General features: G+C 53.6%; 1 protein-coding gene across 1 annotated transcript; it reads left to right on the top strand.

Moving 5' to 3' along the window:
* The first annotated feature begins 9,850 nt into the window (after positions 1 to 9,850).
* Positions 9,851 to 14,686, top strand: DMRT2 (doublesex and mab-3 related transcription factor 2). The gene is made up of 3 exons (XM_040988745.1): positions 9,851 to 10,345; positions 11,486 to 11,588; positions 13,623 to 14,686. Exons 1-3 carry the CDS (start codon positions 9,851 to 9,853, stop codon positions 14,684 to 14,686), a joined length of 1,662 nt encoding a protein of 553 aa, XP_040844679.1.
* The last annotated feature ends 253 nt before the right edge of the window (positions 14,687 to 14,939 follow it).

The following is a 14,939-nucleotide window of genomic DNA, read 5'->3' as shown; positions in this document are numbered from 1 at the left end:
TTGTGCAAACTGGAATGAGGAAAAACTGGGAAAAAAAAATATCCCAGCATGGAACAGAAACTCCTGTTGTGCGAGATGCTGGGATGATGGCTGTTGATGGGATGCTGCTGGTCAGGTCTTAGGTTGGGCTCTACAGGTGTTTTCCTCAGAGGGCTAAAGAGTAAAACCCCCTGGTGGGGAGGAGTCTAACAGGTTCATGGTCCTAAAGCCAGGCTCCCATGAACTCGACCAGCAGAGCCAACTCTAAGTCCTTACAGCGGGACAGCCCTGAACCTTCGGAGAGGATAGCTTCTGTATGTTTCAGAGGAAGTGTCCCCACCTGATTAACAAAACCAAGCTGTGCGGAATTCACTCTGTAGACTGCTTGAGTCACCCTTCACTTCCGCCACCTGTGTCCCAGGGGAAAAGTCGGTGGCAGGCGGGGAGGGGTCAGTTCATGCGTAGCTTCTGCACGCGGTCTATGGCAAGGCTGTGAATTCTAAGCATCAGGTCTGGGGTCCCAGAAATTCCATTCAATTGCTCTACTTCAATGTACCCGCTCGATCGACAGGGCTGTCAATTGTAATGGACAGAAGCAAGGCAACCGGAACATTTCTTGTGTGCTGGGAAGGGCGGGGAGAACCACCCGTGACAATTATTGAATCTGGTTAATGGATATATTAGGCAGTGTGTATCCTCATTGGCCAGGAAGGCGGGAGCACAAGGATTTTCTGCTGGCAGATGAAAGACTATCATGGCAACTTCATTTGAGAGAAAGGCATCGCTTTAAAACAGGTCACTTCGGGTCCGGTGCGGTAGCCTAGCAGCTAAGGTTCTCACTTTGAGCATGTCGCGATCCCATAAGGGCACCGGTTGTAATCCTGGTGGCCCTATTTTCCATCCAGCTCCCTGCTTGTGGCCTGGGAATGCAGTCGAGGACAGCTCAGGGCCCTGGGATCCTGTGCGTGTGTGGGAGACTCAGAGGAGGCTCTGGACTCCTGGCTTCGTGTCAGCTGAGCTCCAGCCGTTGTGGTCAGGAGTGAATCAACGGATGGGGGGATCTTCCTCTCTGTCTTGCTTCCTTTCTATATATCTGACTTTGAAATAAAATAAAATCTTAAAAAATAAAATAAATGAATAAAAACCCAGGTCACTTATACGGGCTGGCATAGTAGGCTAAGCCTCGGCCTGTGGTGCTGGCCTCCCATATAGGTGCCCAGTTTGAGTCCTGATTGCTCCACTTGCCATCAGCTCCCTGCTTGTGGCTTGGGAAAGCAGCAGAGATGGCCCATGCGGGAGACCCCACACTGGTGGGAGATGCAGAGGAAGCTCCTGGCCCCTGGCTTCGGACTGGCCCAGCTCCAGCCAGTGGGGCCATTTCGGAAGTGAACCAGAAGGGCAAAGATCTCCTTGTTTCTCTTCTTTGTAAGGATGCCTTTCCAACTAAGGAAAAAAAATTCAGAAAAGGGGGGGGGGATGCAATGTGGCATGACAGACGGGTGGGAGATCCTACCAGAAGTGGGACAGCCCACCAGAACCCGTGCCCAGACGGGGTCTCGGAGCTTGCTCGTGGAGGACTAACTGACTGAGCCATTGTGGCAGCCTGCCTTTTCTGATTTTTTTTTTCCCCCAAAGAATTTCAATCTCCTTAGTTTTTCTTTCCTCATTTTGGCCACAGGAAACTACTGCAGACTTTGTTTTCCAGTTTTACAAATGAGGAAGCAAGTCTGAGGTGAAGCAAATTGTGTAGAAATTCTTGGGGTCCCCAGAAATAACGTGGGGGGGTCTTCCGTGCTTTTCAGAGTCCACCCCAGGCTACCCAGCTTCCGGTCAGCTCTGCAGCGCCAGTATTTGTCTTAGGGTGCTCTGCCACTTCCAAAGATTTGAACTTTGAAAATCTTTCTATGGATGGGGAATGAGCCGTGCTCCCCAGAACTGCTTCTGCAACTGGGAGCCGTGCCCAGCTGGTGCTGGGCAGGAGGGAATGGGGGAACACCAACGCCCCTCCACCCTCCGGCTGGGCAGTAATGCCAGGAGAGGCTGCCCAGGTGGTAGGAAGTGCCGGTGGCTGTTACCAGGAAAGCACCTGAAGGTTTGAGGAACATAAGATGGTCTTACAGCAGAAGCAGCGGGGACCCGCGTTCATTTTCCGTGCACCTGCTCCAGCCAACTAGCGCTGACAGAGGATGGCCTTGTAGTGTAACCTGGGTTCTTTTGCGTCTATAACTGGACCATCTCTCCATACCTGCTTGGGTTAAGGCCTAGGATGGAAGTTGTGAAGGGTCCGGTAACCTAGCACCCGGCGGGGCGGTTGGGGGGTGGGAGGTCCCCAACAACCGTGACAGGTGCCTTGGCAAAACCAGACCAAGGTCACGCAAGAAGGGCCCCATTCCCATTCTCTTCAGAAGACACTTCAAGGTTTCCAGGAGCATAGGTCCGAGTCTCGGGGCGCACAGTAGAGCCCCCCTAATCTCGCCTTCGCCCACCAAACACCCCGCCCACCCGGTCCCCACGGTTTAGCCCCACAAGTCTGTGCACCTGCGACCCAGCGCGCCCTCGCGTGGCCTGCTTCCGCCGCGCCCCGCCGCAGGATGTGGGGAAGTTGGGTCTGGCTGTGGAGACTGACCAACCGGTTGCAGGGAGTCACCGTGGCGTCTGGGGACCCCTGGACTTTGCGGGGAGGATCAAAGCATTCTTGCGGCGCCCCAGATGCAGTTTTGCTAGCCTGGTTTTACCTCGTCCATAAATTTTCTGCGAAATAAGGGGCAGGAGTGGAGGGTTCAGCGGGTCTTGGAGGCTGGGACCAGGGAGGGGGTGCAGTGGAGGTTGAGGTCGCGCGTTGCTTGCACCTGCACTGTGGGGTCGCCTGAAGTCATTGTGAAGTAGATGCGCCCCTCCGCCGCACCCTCCAGATGGGAAGTGCAGATGGCTGGGGCCAGCGCTTTTTTTTTTTTTCCTCCAAATTTCTTTTTATGCCCTTCAAGTTCGTATGGTTGGAGCCTTGTCCTAAGGGGACGCCAGCACCAGCTGGGCTTGGTTCTTCTCACCCTGTCTTATACAATTCTTGAGGGGTGCTGGTGGGGATGTGGAGGGGAGCCAACCAAGCAAGTCCTGGCCATCCTCCCCTCCCACCTGGAAATTTAAGAAATACCTGCTTTGGATGAGGTTTGGCTCCAACTTCTTCCTGCTTAAGGAAGGTGACGGGAAACTGCCCCCAAGGTCAAGGGTTACTTCAGTGCAAACACACAAGAGGGGTTCTAGAAGATAACGAGGGCTTTCTTTGCTATTTACGTTGTGGCAGAAACAGCCCTCCAAATGGCTGCAAGACACAGGGTCCCAGCTTAATCGCTAGAACATCCTTTCTGGGACAGTTTTGAGCCTCTATACACTCCCTGCCATTCCATTCCATAATGACAAACACGGCAACGCAGCTCTTCTGTGTGTCTTCTCCCCCACTGGAGTTCACCTGCAGCCCGGGGATGTTTCTAGAACACCCCCTCTACTTCCCACTCTGCTCAGGAAGCTAACAGAGCCACTTTGCATGAGATTTTTCTGTTCTGTTGTTCTCTGAGCGGATCTGAAGCCCAGGGGCCAGGAGCCTTTTCTGGGTCACCCACGCAGGTGCTGGGATCCAAGGCTTTGGGCCGTCCTCTGCCGCTTTCCTAGGCCACAGGCAGGGAGCTGGATGGGAAGTGGAGCAGCCTGGATACGAACCAGCAGCTGGATATGAACCAGCACCCATATGGAATACTTGTGTTTGCAGGGTGAGGTTCTTAGCCACTAGGCTATTGCACCAGGATCCAGAGAGTATGAGTTCTGATTGAAGGTAAAACTGTCTCCATTCCAGGAATAATTAAAGGCCGCCCGCCACCCATGGGGGTGGTAAGTTCTCAGGGTGAGAGGCCCCTAGCGGCTGGAAGTGCCCAGCCGTCTGGATGTGTTACTGGAGCGAGGCCACCAGGTCCCCGGAGAACCGTGCGCAACCACTACTGAAGAGCAGGGTTGCCTCATCTCCTGGCTGCCCGGGGACCCCAAGAAAATCCAGCCACGTTTCCCCAGCACCGAGGGTGGGTGCTGGCCGGCGCGGGAGTGGGGGAGATCAGGAAGCTGGGGTCAGCAGGTAGGCGGGGCCTCTAGGAATACCGAAGAGGTAGGGGAGGGGCGGGGGGGCCCCACACTCTTTGCATCTCCGCGGGAATCTCGCTATTCGGAGGTGTACCCGGCGCAGAACCACAGCAAGAATTCGGGTTGGGACTTGGGGGTTGGGGAGGGAAGCTGCTGCGGCGTCTTGGGGTTCCCCGCAGCCCAAGTGTGTCCCTTGCAAAGGCCTATTTGCTTCTTTGAGCCTCAGTTTCCCTTTTTCTTTGTGAAAGGCAGCTGCGTGGCCTAGGACAGTTTCTCCTAGGATTTAAAACCTGCTTGCCAGCATCTACAGCCTGTGGTGAGTCAGGAGGTGAGCAGTTATGTTCCGCCAGCTCCCCCTTTCCACCGCCCCCTCCCCGTGACAGGCCATATATTTGATTACGCAAAGTGCATTGGGAAATCGTATCTTCGCAGTCCCATCTGGGATTATTTATTTCTCTGCATCCTGGGTCAAAGCCACGGGGGGGGGGGGGCTGTTCGGAGAGGAAGTGGACTGCAGGTCATCTTGTGGAGGCATCGGCGCGTAAAAGCGCGTCGCTGGAGGCGCCACCCGCCCGCACGCTCTGCAGGTGACGGATGCTGCGGCTGGGAGCAAGGCTTTTCTGTACCCTCCGCAGCACCCCCGCCGTCTCCAAGCTCCGGGTCCCCAACGCTGGAAAGTCCGATGGGGCTAGGAGGAAATCGGGCTTTCAAGTTCTCCCAGTTCCGTAGGCCAGACGGCTTGGTTAAAACGGCAACAATAGGAAATGGAATGTTGCAAGCTCTTAGCAGCTCGGCAATTACGTCTGAACGGACGAGTGCCTGGAGGTTTGTTTTGAGGCGTGGCACAAGTAACAATACTCTTGATTTGTACGCTTTGTTTAGAAAAAAAAAAAAAAGAAAAACTGTGAAAGGGACACAGGCGTGGCAAAGAAGGGTCTTTCATCAACAGGTTCACACCGCCCAAAGTCCGTACCAGCCAGAGCTGGGCTGGACAGAAGGTAGAAGCAGCAGCTGGGTCTCCCACGTGGGTGGCAGGGGCCCAGGGCTTGGACCTTTACCTGCTGCCTTCCCCAGAGCGGGCCATCATAGATGCTGGAATTGGAGGCGGGGCTTAGAGCAGGTGCTGGGACAAGCCACACTGAACTACTGCTATTGCTCTGTATTTCCCCAGGAGAGAAGTGCCGGATCCCACACTGCCAAGTTGTACAGCAACATGCAGAGCCTGTGCATTGGGGGGAACGACCCAGGGCAGGCTTCACCCCAGCAATGGGGCTCAAAAGTGTGCAGGGAGAGAGGTGGCAGAGATGGTGTGGGAGGGATGGAGCCTGTAGCTTTGCCAGTGGGAGATGCCCGCGGCAGCCCACCAGCAAGGTGGGATTCTCCCTGGGAAGAGATGCGGGGTGAGCAAGAACCAGCTGGAAATACTTATTTCCCTCTTTATTTACTGTTTAAAAGGAGAGAGAGGGAGCAAGCACCACACCTATCAAGAAAATAAATTGGCCCTGGTGCCCACTTTGCTGCGGCGGCGGGGGGTGGGGAGGGGCGGTCCCTGGCTTGACGTGGCTAAAGGGAGGCTTCCTGCTGGTATGCCTGTGTAGGCACGGGGGAACATGTGTGGTGGTGGTGGGGGAACCACACCCATCAGCTGGAAGAAACGCAAACCCAACTGGCTCCCCAATCCTCATGGGGTTCTCCAGTCCCCGCCCCCCCCCCCCCCCCCCCCCCCTGTGTCCACACCAGACCAGAGGGATTTTGAAATTGGCTGTTAGTTTACAAGGCAAAAGGATTTGGGGTTTCCTCTGTCACTCTGCTGGACGGACCCTCTTTAAGAGAGGGACCCTTACAAGAAAGCAGGGGTCCTTCTGAAGCTGCAGGCCCCACCCCCATAGCAGGTGCCCCGGGGGCGGGGTCGTGGTTTTGACTGACCTGTCTTGACCTCAGGCCTGCAGACTCTTAACGCGGAGCTTGTCCCATTTTTCAGATGGAACCACCAAGGTGCTTCCGAAAAGAATGGACAACCAAAGAGCCCAGGTTCTCTATGCTCTGAATATGTGGTTTGTACAGCCAGAAATTCCTTTCGCAAACTTATCCAAGACGGATGAGCATCATCACCCCCATCTCCCAGGAGAAAGGTTACATAGTATTGCATTCAATTCTGGGGGCCTGGGGACAGGGGTGTATAACCCCACGCCTTCTCTTCCCAAAGACTGCTGGCCTGGTGGTCCCCCAGAGGCATGGGAGGGGTGGTAGTTGCTGGAGGTGGGGTGGGGGAGCAGTGATTGGGTGTTTCCAGGTTGCCAAGGGGCATGTAGAGCCTGGTGTTGCTAGGGGTGGGGGTGGGGAGAATAGAGAGCTGGGAATCCCGCACCTGGTGTTAAGTGGAAGCACTGGGGCAAACCCTCTGTCTGTTTGTTGGGGTTCAGCAAAAAGTGCTCAAGTCCGGCCCCTTTCTTTCCAGAACACTCCCCTGGCCTGGTCCAGTGGACCTCAGATTCTCCCCCCACCTTCTCTCCCCACCCCCCCCAGCTCCATCTCAGGCCTGGCTTCAGGCAGCCCGGTTTAACAGTACACAAATTCCATTTGTTTGCCTCTTCTCCAGCAGCGTTTTAAGCTCAGACTAGCTCCAGGCGCCTGGCTTGCAGTTTAGTTTCACTTTAGCAAGGAGATGGCTTTCCCTCCCCTGCTTGCCTCTGTCTCTCCTTCCCCTCTCTTAGTTCCTTCCACTTCACCAACTGAGGGTCTTCTGATTTTTGTCCCTTCTTATTTAAACTCACTGGCGAGGGGCTAACGACCCCATCTCCTTATCCTCCACACCTGGCTTGTAAAAGCAAGAAATAAAAAACAAAAGACAAACAAAATCACAGCCTACCAAGCGCGTCTGTACACACGCGACTTGGAGGTGGTGCGCATTTTACAATTTGCACACACTGCGCTGCCGGGGCGGGTGGGGGAGGAGGGACCGGAGCGCCTGTGGACCAAGGCAGACATGTCCCTAGCAGAGGCAAGACGCTAAGGGGGGAAAAATTAAAAAAAAAAAAAAAAATTAAACAGAAAACACCAGAAAGACTGATTAAAAAAAAAAAAGTGACGAGTCCTGTTCCAACGACGCCCGTGAGTTCGAGTGCGCGACGATTCCGAAGACCCGCTGGGAGTCAGTCCACTGCGAGCAGATGCCAAATGCCAAGGTGCGGGCCAGGTGGTCGCTCTCCGCCCCAGTCCTGAGCTTCCCAGGGCTGCCCTCTACCTGGTTTCGGAGCTGAAGAACGGACACTGCTTTTGCTTAGATCAAGAAATCAAAAGCTCCACCGTGGGGAGGGGGGGGGGTGAGTACCACGCACGGAGCAATAGCTGAGACTCTGCAAAAGAGGAGACGCCACGCGGGACGCTAAAGGGGGAGACGCCGACGGAGGGTGGTCTGTGAGACCCCGCGTCCCAGGGTCGCCTTCCAGAGACGCCTGCGCCTGCGGGACGGGTTTCTCGTGGTTTCTTTGGAGGGCTCTGCAAGCCGCCCGTAGGGGAGAGGCCCTCACCCTGGGAACCCAGCGCCTGGGCTTCCCTGTTGGGAAGAACGTGCAGGCGCGGGCTAAGGGCGCTTCCTGCGGCTCCGGGTCATCCTTTAACTGTCCTTGCCTGGTTGGCTTCCAGCCGGCGAAGGAACGTTAGAATCTCGGTAGTGGCTCGCAGCTAAACGTAGTGTGGGGTCACTACGTGGCCGGAGCGCCGCGAGATTCCGTTTCCTAGTGTCTCTTCAACCGACTGTCCCAGAGGCCTTGGTTTTTTGTGAAGTGCAACTCGACCAGCCAGTGAGAGACTTTACTCCCAGGCAGAAGGCAGCATCGAAGGAGAAAAAAAAAATTGCTTCTTTCCCGGAGTTGGAAACGTAACTTTGTTTCCAATACTTCCTAGAAGAATTTTTTTTTTTGGCTGGGGAGGGAGAAGGTAGCAAGTCATTTTCTTTATATATTCGTGCATGCTTAAAAAAAAGTTTTTTTTTTTCCTGTTATCTGTATTCTTAGTAGTGTACCCAAGTTTCTGATTGGCATTCGTTCACCGTTCTTCCCCAAGTTAACTGAAACAGTCATGGATCGACATAGCATAATAATAATAATAAATAGTAATAATGGGCTGTGGTTGACTCGGCCAAGGTCCTCACCAACTCAGTGAAAGTTGAGGAGGCACCATTTTGCACTTCAAGGACGAACACAGCCGGTCGCCTACGCCTCTGCAGGTGCCAATGGTCACGCCAGTGTCGGAATGCCAAGCAATGGCTGGCTTACTTAAAAGGGGAGTTGCTGCTGCGCGCCCAGGAGAGAGGCTTCCGATGCGCTCTCAGGTCTACGTTTCCCGGTGGGTAGCAGAAACGCAGCCAAGGCTAGGTAACACTAGACGCACGCTAGCCTCCCCATACCTCCGTCACCTTTAATGACCTTCTTGAGTACACAGCACCGGCGGTGTCTCCGCTTGTTCCCTAATCCCTCCCCGAACTCCTTCCCAGCCCCGCAGCTCGACAGGAGACACCTCACACTTGAGGTTTGGCGTCCTAAGAAAGCAACCCGGTTGCAGCGAAGGCCGGGAGCGGGGAGGAGCGCGCATCCTCCGTAGGGAGGCGGAGGCCGCCGGGTCGGCGCACGTCGGCCAATCGGAGCGCACACCGCCTGATAAGTGTCCAATCAGGGGGCGCGGAGCTCGGGGGACCAGGGAGGATAATACCAGCCAGGGACCCGGAGGTTGGAGACTGCGGCCAGGGGCGCTCCGCTGCGCGCGGCTGCTGGCGCCCGCCCGGGCACCCGTGCACCCCGGGAACTCGGAGCTAAAGCCCCTCACCTTTTCTCGCGCAGCTCGGGGCGGAGGAAGCAGAAAGCGTCCTAGGAGAAGTGAAGCCGCTCGAGGCCGCAGAGGACCAGAAAAAGAAAAAACAAAAAACTCTGAAGAGCTTGGCGTGTGTGTGTGGGGGGGTTAAGGTCGCTAAGAGGCTAACTCGCCGAACTCCCCTAGCGTCCCCAGTGCAGGGGGTGGGACTCCGGCTCTCCAGCCGCTCTGCCTGGATTTCGTGACGGGAGTGGCCACCCCGGTTTTCCTGTTGGCCTGCAAAGCCAGCAACACCAGAGCCAGAACCCAGAGCTGGGTATCCATTGACGCTGCAGCTTCGGGCCGGGCTGCGAAGTCTTCGGTGAGTTCTGCTGCTGCCCAAGGCGGGTGGGTGGCAGAGAGGGGGGTGTTTCCGGGAGGGTAAAAGGCAGAAATCTCTTTTGCTTACTGATTTTTTTTTTTTTTTTTTTTTTTTTGCTTCGATGCTCTTTATAAAGCTGTCAGCCTCAGATCCCGCCCGGGGCTGCGCAGCTCTGTGCGTGCAAGTACGGTTGAGGCTGCCCTGGCCTCTGCAGCATCAGGGCCAGTGTCCCCGTCCCCACCCCCCAACGCCAGTGACAGCTGTGGTTTTCAATGAGTTTAGGGGAGCTGGTGTGTGATGGGTGAGTTAACCAGGCAGTCGTCCGGAAAGCCTGGGCAAGCCCTTAGAGGGCTGCGTTAAAAAAATCCATCTTGGAGTTGGGTCCCTGGGGATTTTGATTTACAAGTGAGGCACGTGTGGCCTGCACCTAAGGGGACATGGCGAGTATAAAGGGTAACTCGAGGGAGCAGGCAGAGCAGCAGCTCTGAGTCCAAAGCTCAGCAACGGTCTCAGACAGGTGTCCTCTTCAGACTGCGGGCCACTGACCGGCCAGCCGGAGCCAGGCAATCGCGTACGATGGCTGACCAGCAGGCAGGCCTGGCTGCCGGGGACTGGGAGATCGATGTGGAGGGCCTGGAGCTGGAGCCTCCCGGACCTAGCCCGCCGCCGGCAGACCGCGACTGCGACGATGACGAGGGAGAAGAAGAGGCGGAGGAAGAAGAGGTGGAGGAAGAGGGTGACAGCGAGGAGGCGGCCACGTCCCCGAGGGTCCCGGGCAGACGGGAGCCGCAGGGAAGCCAGCTGACCGGGCCTGCGCCCGCGTCCCAGGTCTTGCCAACCGCAGCGGGGATCTCGGAGCGCGCGGCGAGCGTGGGCGGCGGCGAACCCCGCAAGCTGAGCCGCACCCCCAAGTGCGCGCGCTGCCGCAACCACGGCGTGGTGTCGTGCCTCAAGGGCCACAAGCGCTTCTGCCGCTGGCGCGACTGCCAGTGCGCCAACTGTCTGCTGGTGGTGGAGCGCCAGCGCGTCATGGCCGCCCAGGTGGCGCTCCGGAGACAACAGGCCACCGAGGTGCGTAACCAACCGGCTAAACCCCGGGGTGGTCAGGGAGCGGGCGCAGGGCCTGGCGATGGCACGGAAAGGTACTCTGGGCCCTTCTCCAGTCACCCCGGCTTCCACGGTCGGGTAGAGGAGAGAGCCACGGGTGGAGCTAGGAGAATTCAGCAGAAAAGGTTTTCTGTTTAAAAAGAGTGCGTGCGCCAAAGTGCGATGGGGCAAGTGGCTTCTTTCTGCTTTCCAAATCCTGAGCTTGATTTTTGTGATGTCTGGGGTTTGGAGGAGGACGGGGCTGGCCCCGGCGCTGAGCACGCGAGGAAGATGACTCGAGCTGGGGTCATTTTCGGGGAGGAGACGGTGCGTGCGCGCAGGTGCCAGCGCCCAGGCCGAGGCTGCGCTCCCGAAGCTGTGGCAAGTGCGGATGCCCCGGAGGTGGAGAAGGGTCCTCGGCTGTCCTTCCTCCCTCGGGGCTCCAGCTGCGAGGACTTTCGCGAGGAGGGGGCTTCTGAAAGGTCCAAATTTGTCCTTCACCAACGTCCCTGCACATAGAAAGCCGCCTTGAGGCTTGTCAGGGCCTCCTCGCGGACTCCGGGGCGTTAGGCACGGGCGGTCCCACCTTTAGTTTCCCCCTAGTATTCCAGGAGCGCGTTCTGGTGAATACCGGGTTGGAATCCGCTCAGCCTAGTAGTGACAGCCGGAGTCCCCTTGTCCTGCGTTCCTGGAGACCATGAACCATTCTGGCTTCCTCGGTGTGCCCCAGACGCGTATAGCGAATAATCTGCAGTTTGCAGCCCGGAAGCTGGTAATCTTCCCCTAAGTAGGCGGACGGGCTGCGACCAGGAACCCGCCCAGAACCGCATCCGCATCCGCGCACGTTTGCCGTGCGCCTCAGTTTTCTGGATGTCCGCTCGCTCCTGCCCAGAGACCCTCTGGGCGAGTCTGGCTGACTCCTCCAAGAAAAGCCAGGCAGATTCAGGGGGTCCCCAACAGCTCGCCCACCCGACAGGAAGGGAGACGTTTATTCGCATGTAGCTTTCACAAGGGATGAGCGAAACGAGTGCATTCAAAGCGGGAAGAGATTTCGGATGACCTGCGGGCGCCTCCTCTCTCCTTTTCCTTCAAGGCATTATTGATTATGTTTCCTCACATTTCTAGGACAAAAAGGGGCTTTCTGGGAAACAGAATACCTTCGAGCGCAAAGCGGTGTACCAGAGGCAAGTCAGGACACCCAGCCTGCTGGCTAAAAGCATTTTGGAAGGTAAAGCGACGCAAAATTGATCATTTTTTTAAATGCCTGTTCTCGTGTTAACTCTTTTGAGACTGCCACATTTTTTTTTAAATTAATGTTTTTCTCATCATTGGAGGTCAAGAGCAAGGAAAATGAGGCTCACACGCCTGCTAAGTTTTTTTCTTTTCTTTTTGTCACTATGAGTTTGAATCTTCATCTTTTTGTGGTCTGAGTGAACTTGAAGTGATGTGAAATTTGTCCCCGTACCCAATAGACAGCCACGGCAGCCCAGAGCAGCTGTCCCCGACAACAACCCTCTCTCGGCAAAACCACTCACGCTTTGCTTAGCCGTTGGCAAGAGCTAAGCCAGCGGTCCAACAGCTGCTGTTGGCCGATTAAGAGCCCTTCTGGGGTGTTCAACCTCAGAGCCCTCCTCTTGCTCACGGTGCTGTTTTTCCTTAGTGCATCATCTAGATTATTGCTGTTTTTATACTCTTCATTTTGCTGTTTTTTTTTTTTTTGACGTGTCATGCCTGTAGCAACCCAAAATGCTTTTAAATGCACGGGGAGGTTAAAGATGAATGGTGTGACGTCTGTCTTCCTGTAATCTGTTTCTTGACTTTGCCTGATAATGTACTGATGACCTTTTGCTATTTTCTTTGCATTTCAATACCCTTTCTATTTGCTGTCATCACTGTTAGTTCCCGAAGGTCAGCCAAAAAAGTACATTTTAAAAGAAAAGTTAGATTTTTAACTTGTTTGATTCTGGATAAGTTTTAAAGTGTATTTGGGTCTCCCCTGTACTGTCCACTTCTGATTCTACGGTTGTTTTTCCTGAATTAAAAATTAAGTTGGCTACAAACCGATAAACACACTTATAACCATAAATGGAGATTGTACCAAAACAAAACAAAACAAAACAAAAAAAATCAATTTGGGAAGGGCAAGGACCAAATGAAATTTAAAAGCAAGTAGATAACTTCCTGGCCAAAACTTTTATCACAGAAACAGAAACGTTAATTTCCAAATCTTATTTTATCGGCCGATGAGTAGGATGCGTTTGTCACTCTAGAAACGCAAGTATAGCAGTGAGTCCTTGAAACATTTCGCATAGTTGATGGGTGCTGGCGTATGATGAGATAAAATACTCCAAGTATTTTATACTGCCAGGAATTCTTTTTTTAGGTTACACCAGTCTTTTTTTTTTTTTAATTTTTTTATTACTTTTTTTTTTTTTAATTGTTGTTAACATTGGCAGTCTTTGCATTTGGTTTTCTTCCGACTCATGGAAAGTGCAAAAGACTTAACTGTGCTGTAGCGATCGCCAGTCAGCCGTGTTGGCATTTGGCCCACCTGGTTAGAGCTTGGAAAAAAAAATGGGTTAGAGTGATGGTTTTTGGTGCAGCGGGCAGTATGGCCTCTCTGGTGTGTTTGTAGCAGTGGTCGGGGAGGGGCCTGCTTGAACTGTGCTCTGTAGAGTGTGGTTGATGCCTTCACAACTTTTTGTCGTTTTCTGTACTTCCCTGTTTCCTTCATCCTTTTTTTCCCCCCTTTTTCTCCTTGCTAATCTTCTTTAACTCTCTTTCTCTTTTTTCCCCCTAGTTCTCCTTGGATTATTCTACAACTATAATAATGAACCGTCTTTAGGAAATAAAAGTGACATCAGTTCTAGGTATAGATATCTTTTTTTTTTTAATAATAAGAAAGATGACTTGGAAAATAAAACATTTTGATTGGCCTAAGATAAACAAGCCTGAATGTATACGGGGGACCTGAGAACGAATGTTAAAATATTAAAATATTAAAATATGAAAATGCCAGTTAATAAAATACCCCCCGACCAAAGCACGCTGTGAAACAAACCAGTAGCAACAAAAGTGACACTCACAAAGTTCGACCGCGGATACTCAGCTTCCCGAAGGAATATGTTTCTGATTTGGGCCTACGCTTTTGTTTTCTGTATGTAAATGTTAATCAGATAGGAGTTTCTGGTACCTTCTGCCGTTCCAGGTCATTCTGCCCCAGACGCTGATGTCTTTTTCCCCCGTGTTTGCTCATTTTTAGGTTACCGTCCCATTGCCACGGAGACTTACCTGGGAGCAAGCTTACCGCTGCCTCCCCCTGTTAGTGACAGGATGAGGAAGAGAAGGGCCTTTGCCGATAAGGAGTTGGAGAGCATCATGCTGGAGAGGGAATATAAAGAGAGAGAGCTATTGGAAACGTCCCATGCCGCTGCCTTGTTCCTGCCCCACCGCGTGATGCCTGGGCCGGAGTACAGCTCCCACAAGGGTGCCTACAGCCCCGCCCCAGTGGACTCAGCGGGCAAAGACTTTTGCAGCTTTCTACCCACCTGCCTCGATCTAACCATGCAGTATTCAGGCTCTGGCAATATGGAACTTATTTCTTCTAACGTAAGTGTGGCTACTACCACATACAGGCAGTATCCCCTGTCTTCGAGGTTTTTAGTTTGGCCCAAGTGTGGCCCCATTAGCGACACCCTCCTATACCAGCAGTGCCTGCTAAATGCCACCGCTTCGGTCCAAGCCCTGAAACCCGGGCTCGCCTGGGACTTCAAGGGGACCCGTGTGCAAGACGAACATGGTGTAGAACATGATATTCTGCCGCCCAAACTGGAAGGTTCCCTGCTGCTGCCGCCCATGCCCGAGTTGCAGAGCGGCCGGAGTGGCCTTCAGAGTCACCAGGCCATCCCGGAGAGGTCTGCCTTCTCCCCACCCCGACGGAATTTCTCTCCCGTGGTTGACTCGGACTCGCTGGTGACTCAAGGGCATGTCTTAACCAAGATCAGCAAAGAAAACAGCAGGCACCTTGTGCCACCTAAACATAATCCATTCCACTCCTTCTTGCAACAGACGCTCCATGACAAATCAGGGCCCGGGTCAACGAAAACCCCATTTGTCAAAGAGGCCCTTGATGAGACCCCAAAGAAGCACAGCGAGTGTTTAGTTAGCGAGAACGCAAAGTACACATTTACAGTAGACAGATGCGCTAAGGACCTTCTTGTAGCCAAACAAGTTGGAACAAAACTCGCGGCCAACGAGCCCCTGTCATTTTCTGTTGAATCTATTCTAAAAAGGCCTGCGTCTGCCATCACTCATGTTTCCCAGTAATAAATTGCTAAATGGAAAGCTGGATTTTCTACAGTCTTGCTGTTTGCTATCATTATTATTATTATTTTTAAAGTTACGATGTTTGTATAGAGAAATTTCTAACATAAACGATGACTTCTAGAAATTCTATCTATTCCTCTGCATGTCCCTTTTCTTATCCTGTAAATATATTTAAGCCTAAACGTGCAAGTTTGCCTGATGTGCAGATTGTGGAGTTCGATGCTTTACGTGGCATTTCAAGAAGCAATAAAGT

This window comes from Ochotona curzoniae, unplaced genomic scaffold (assembly GCF_017591425.1).
Source record: "Ochotona curzoniae isolate NIBS_2020 unplaced genomic scaffold, NIBS_Ocur_1.0 contig_50, whole genome shotgun sequence".
Taxonomy (NCBI): Eukaryota; Metazoa; Chordata; class Mammalia; order Lagomorpha; family Ochotonidae; genus Ochotona; species Ochotona curzoniae.
The sequence above is the reverse complement of the archived record's forward strand: the minus strand, read 5'-3'. Positions and strand labels throughout refer to the sequence as shown.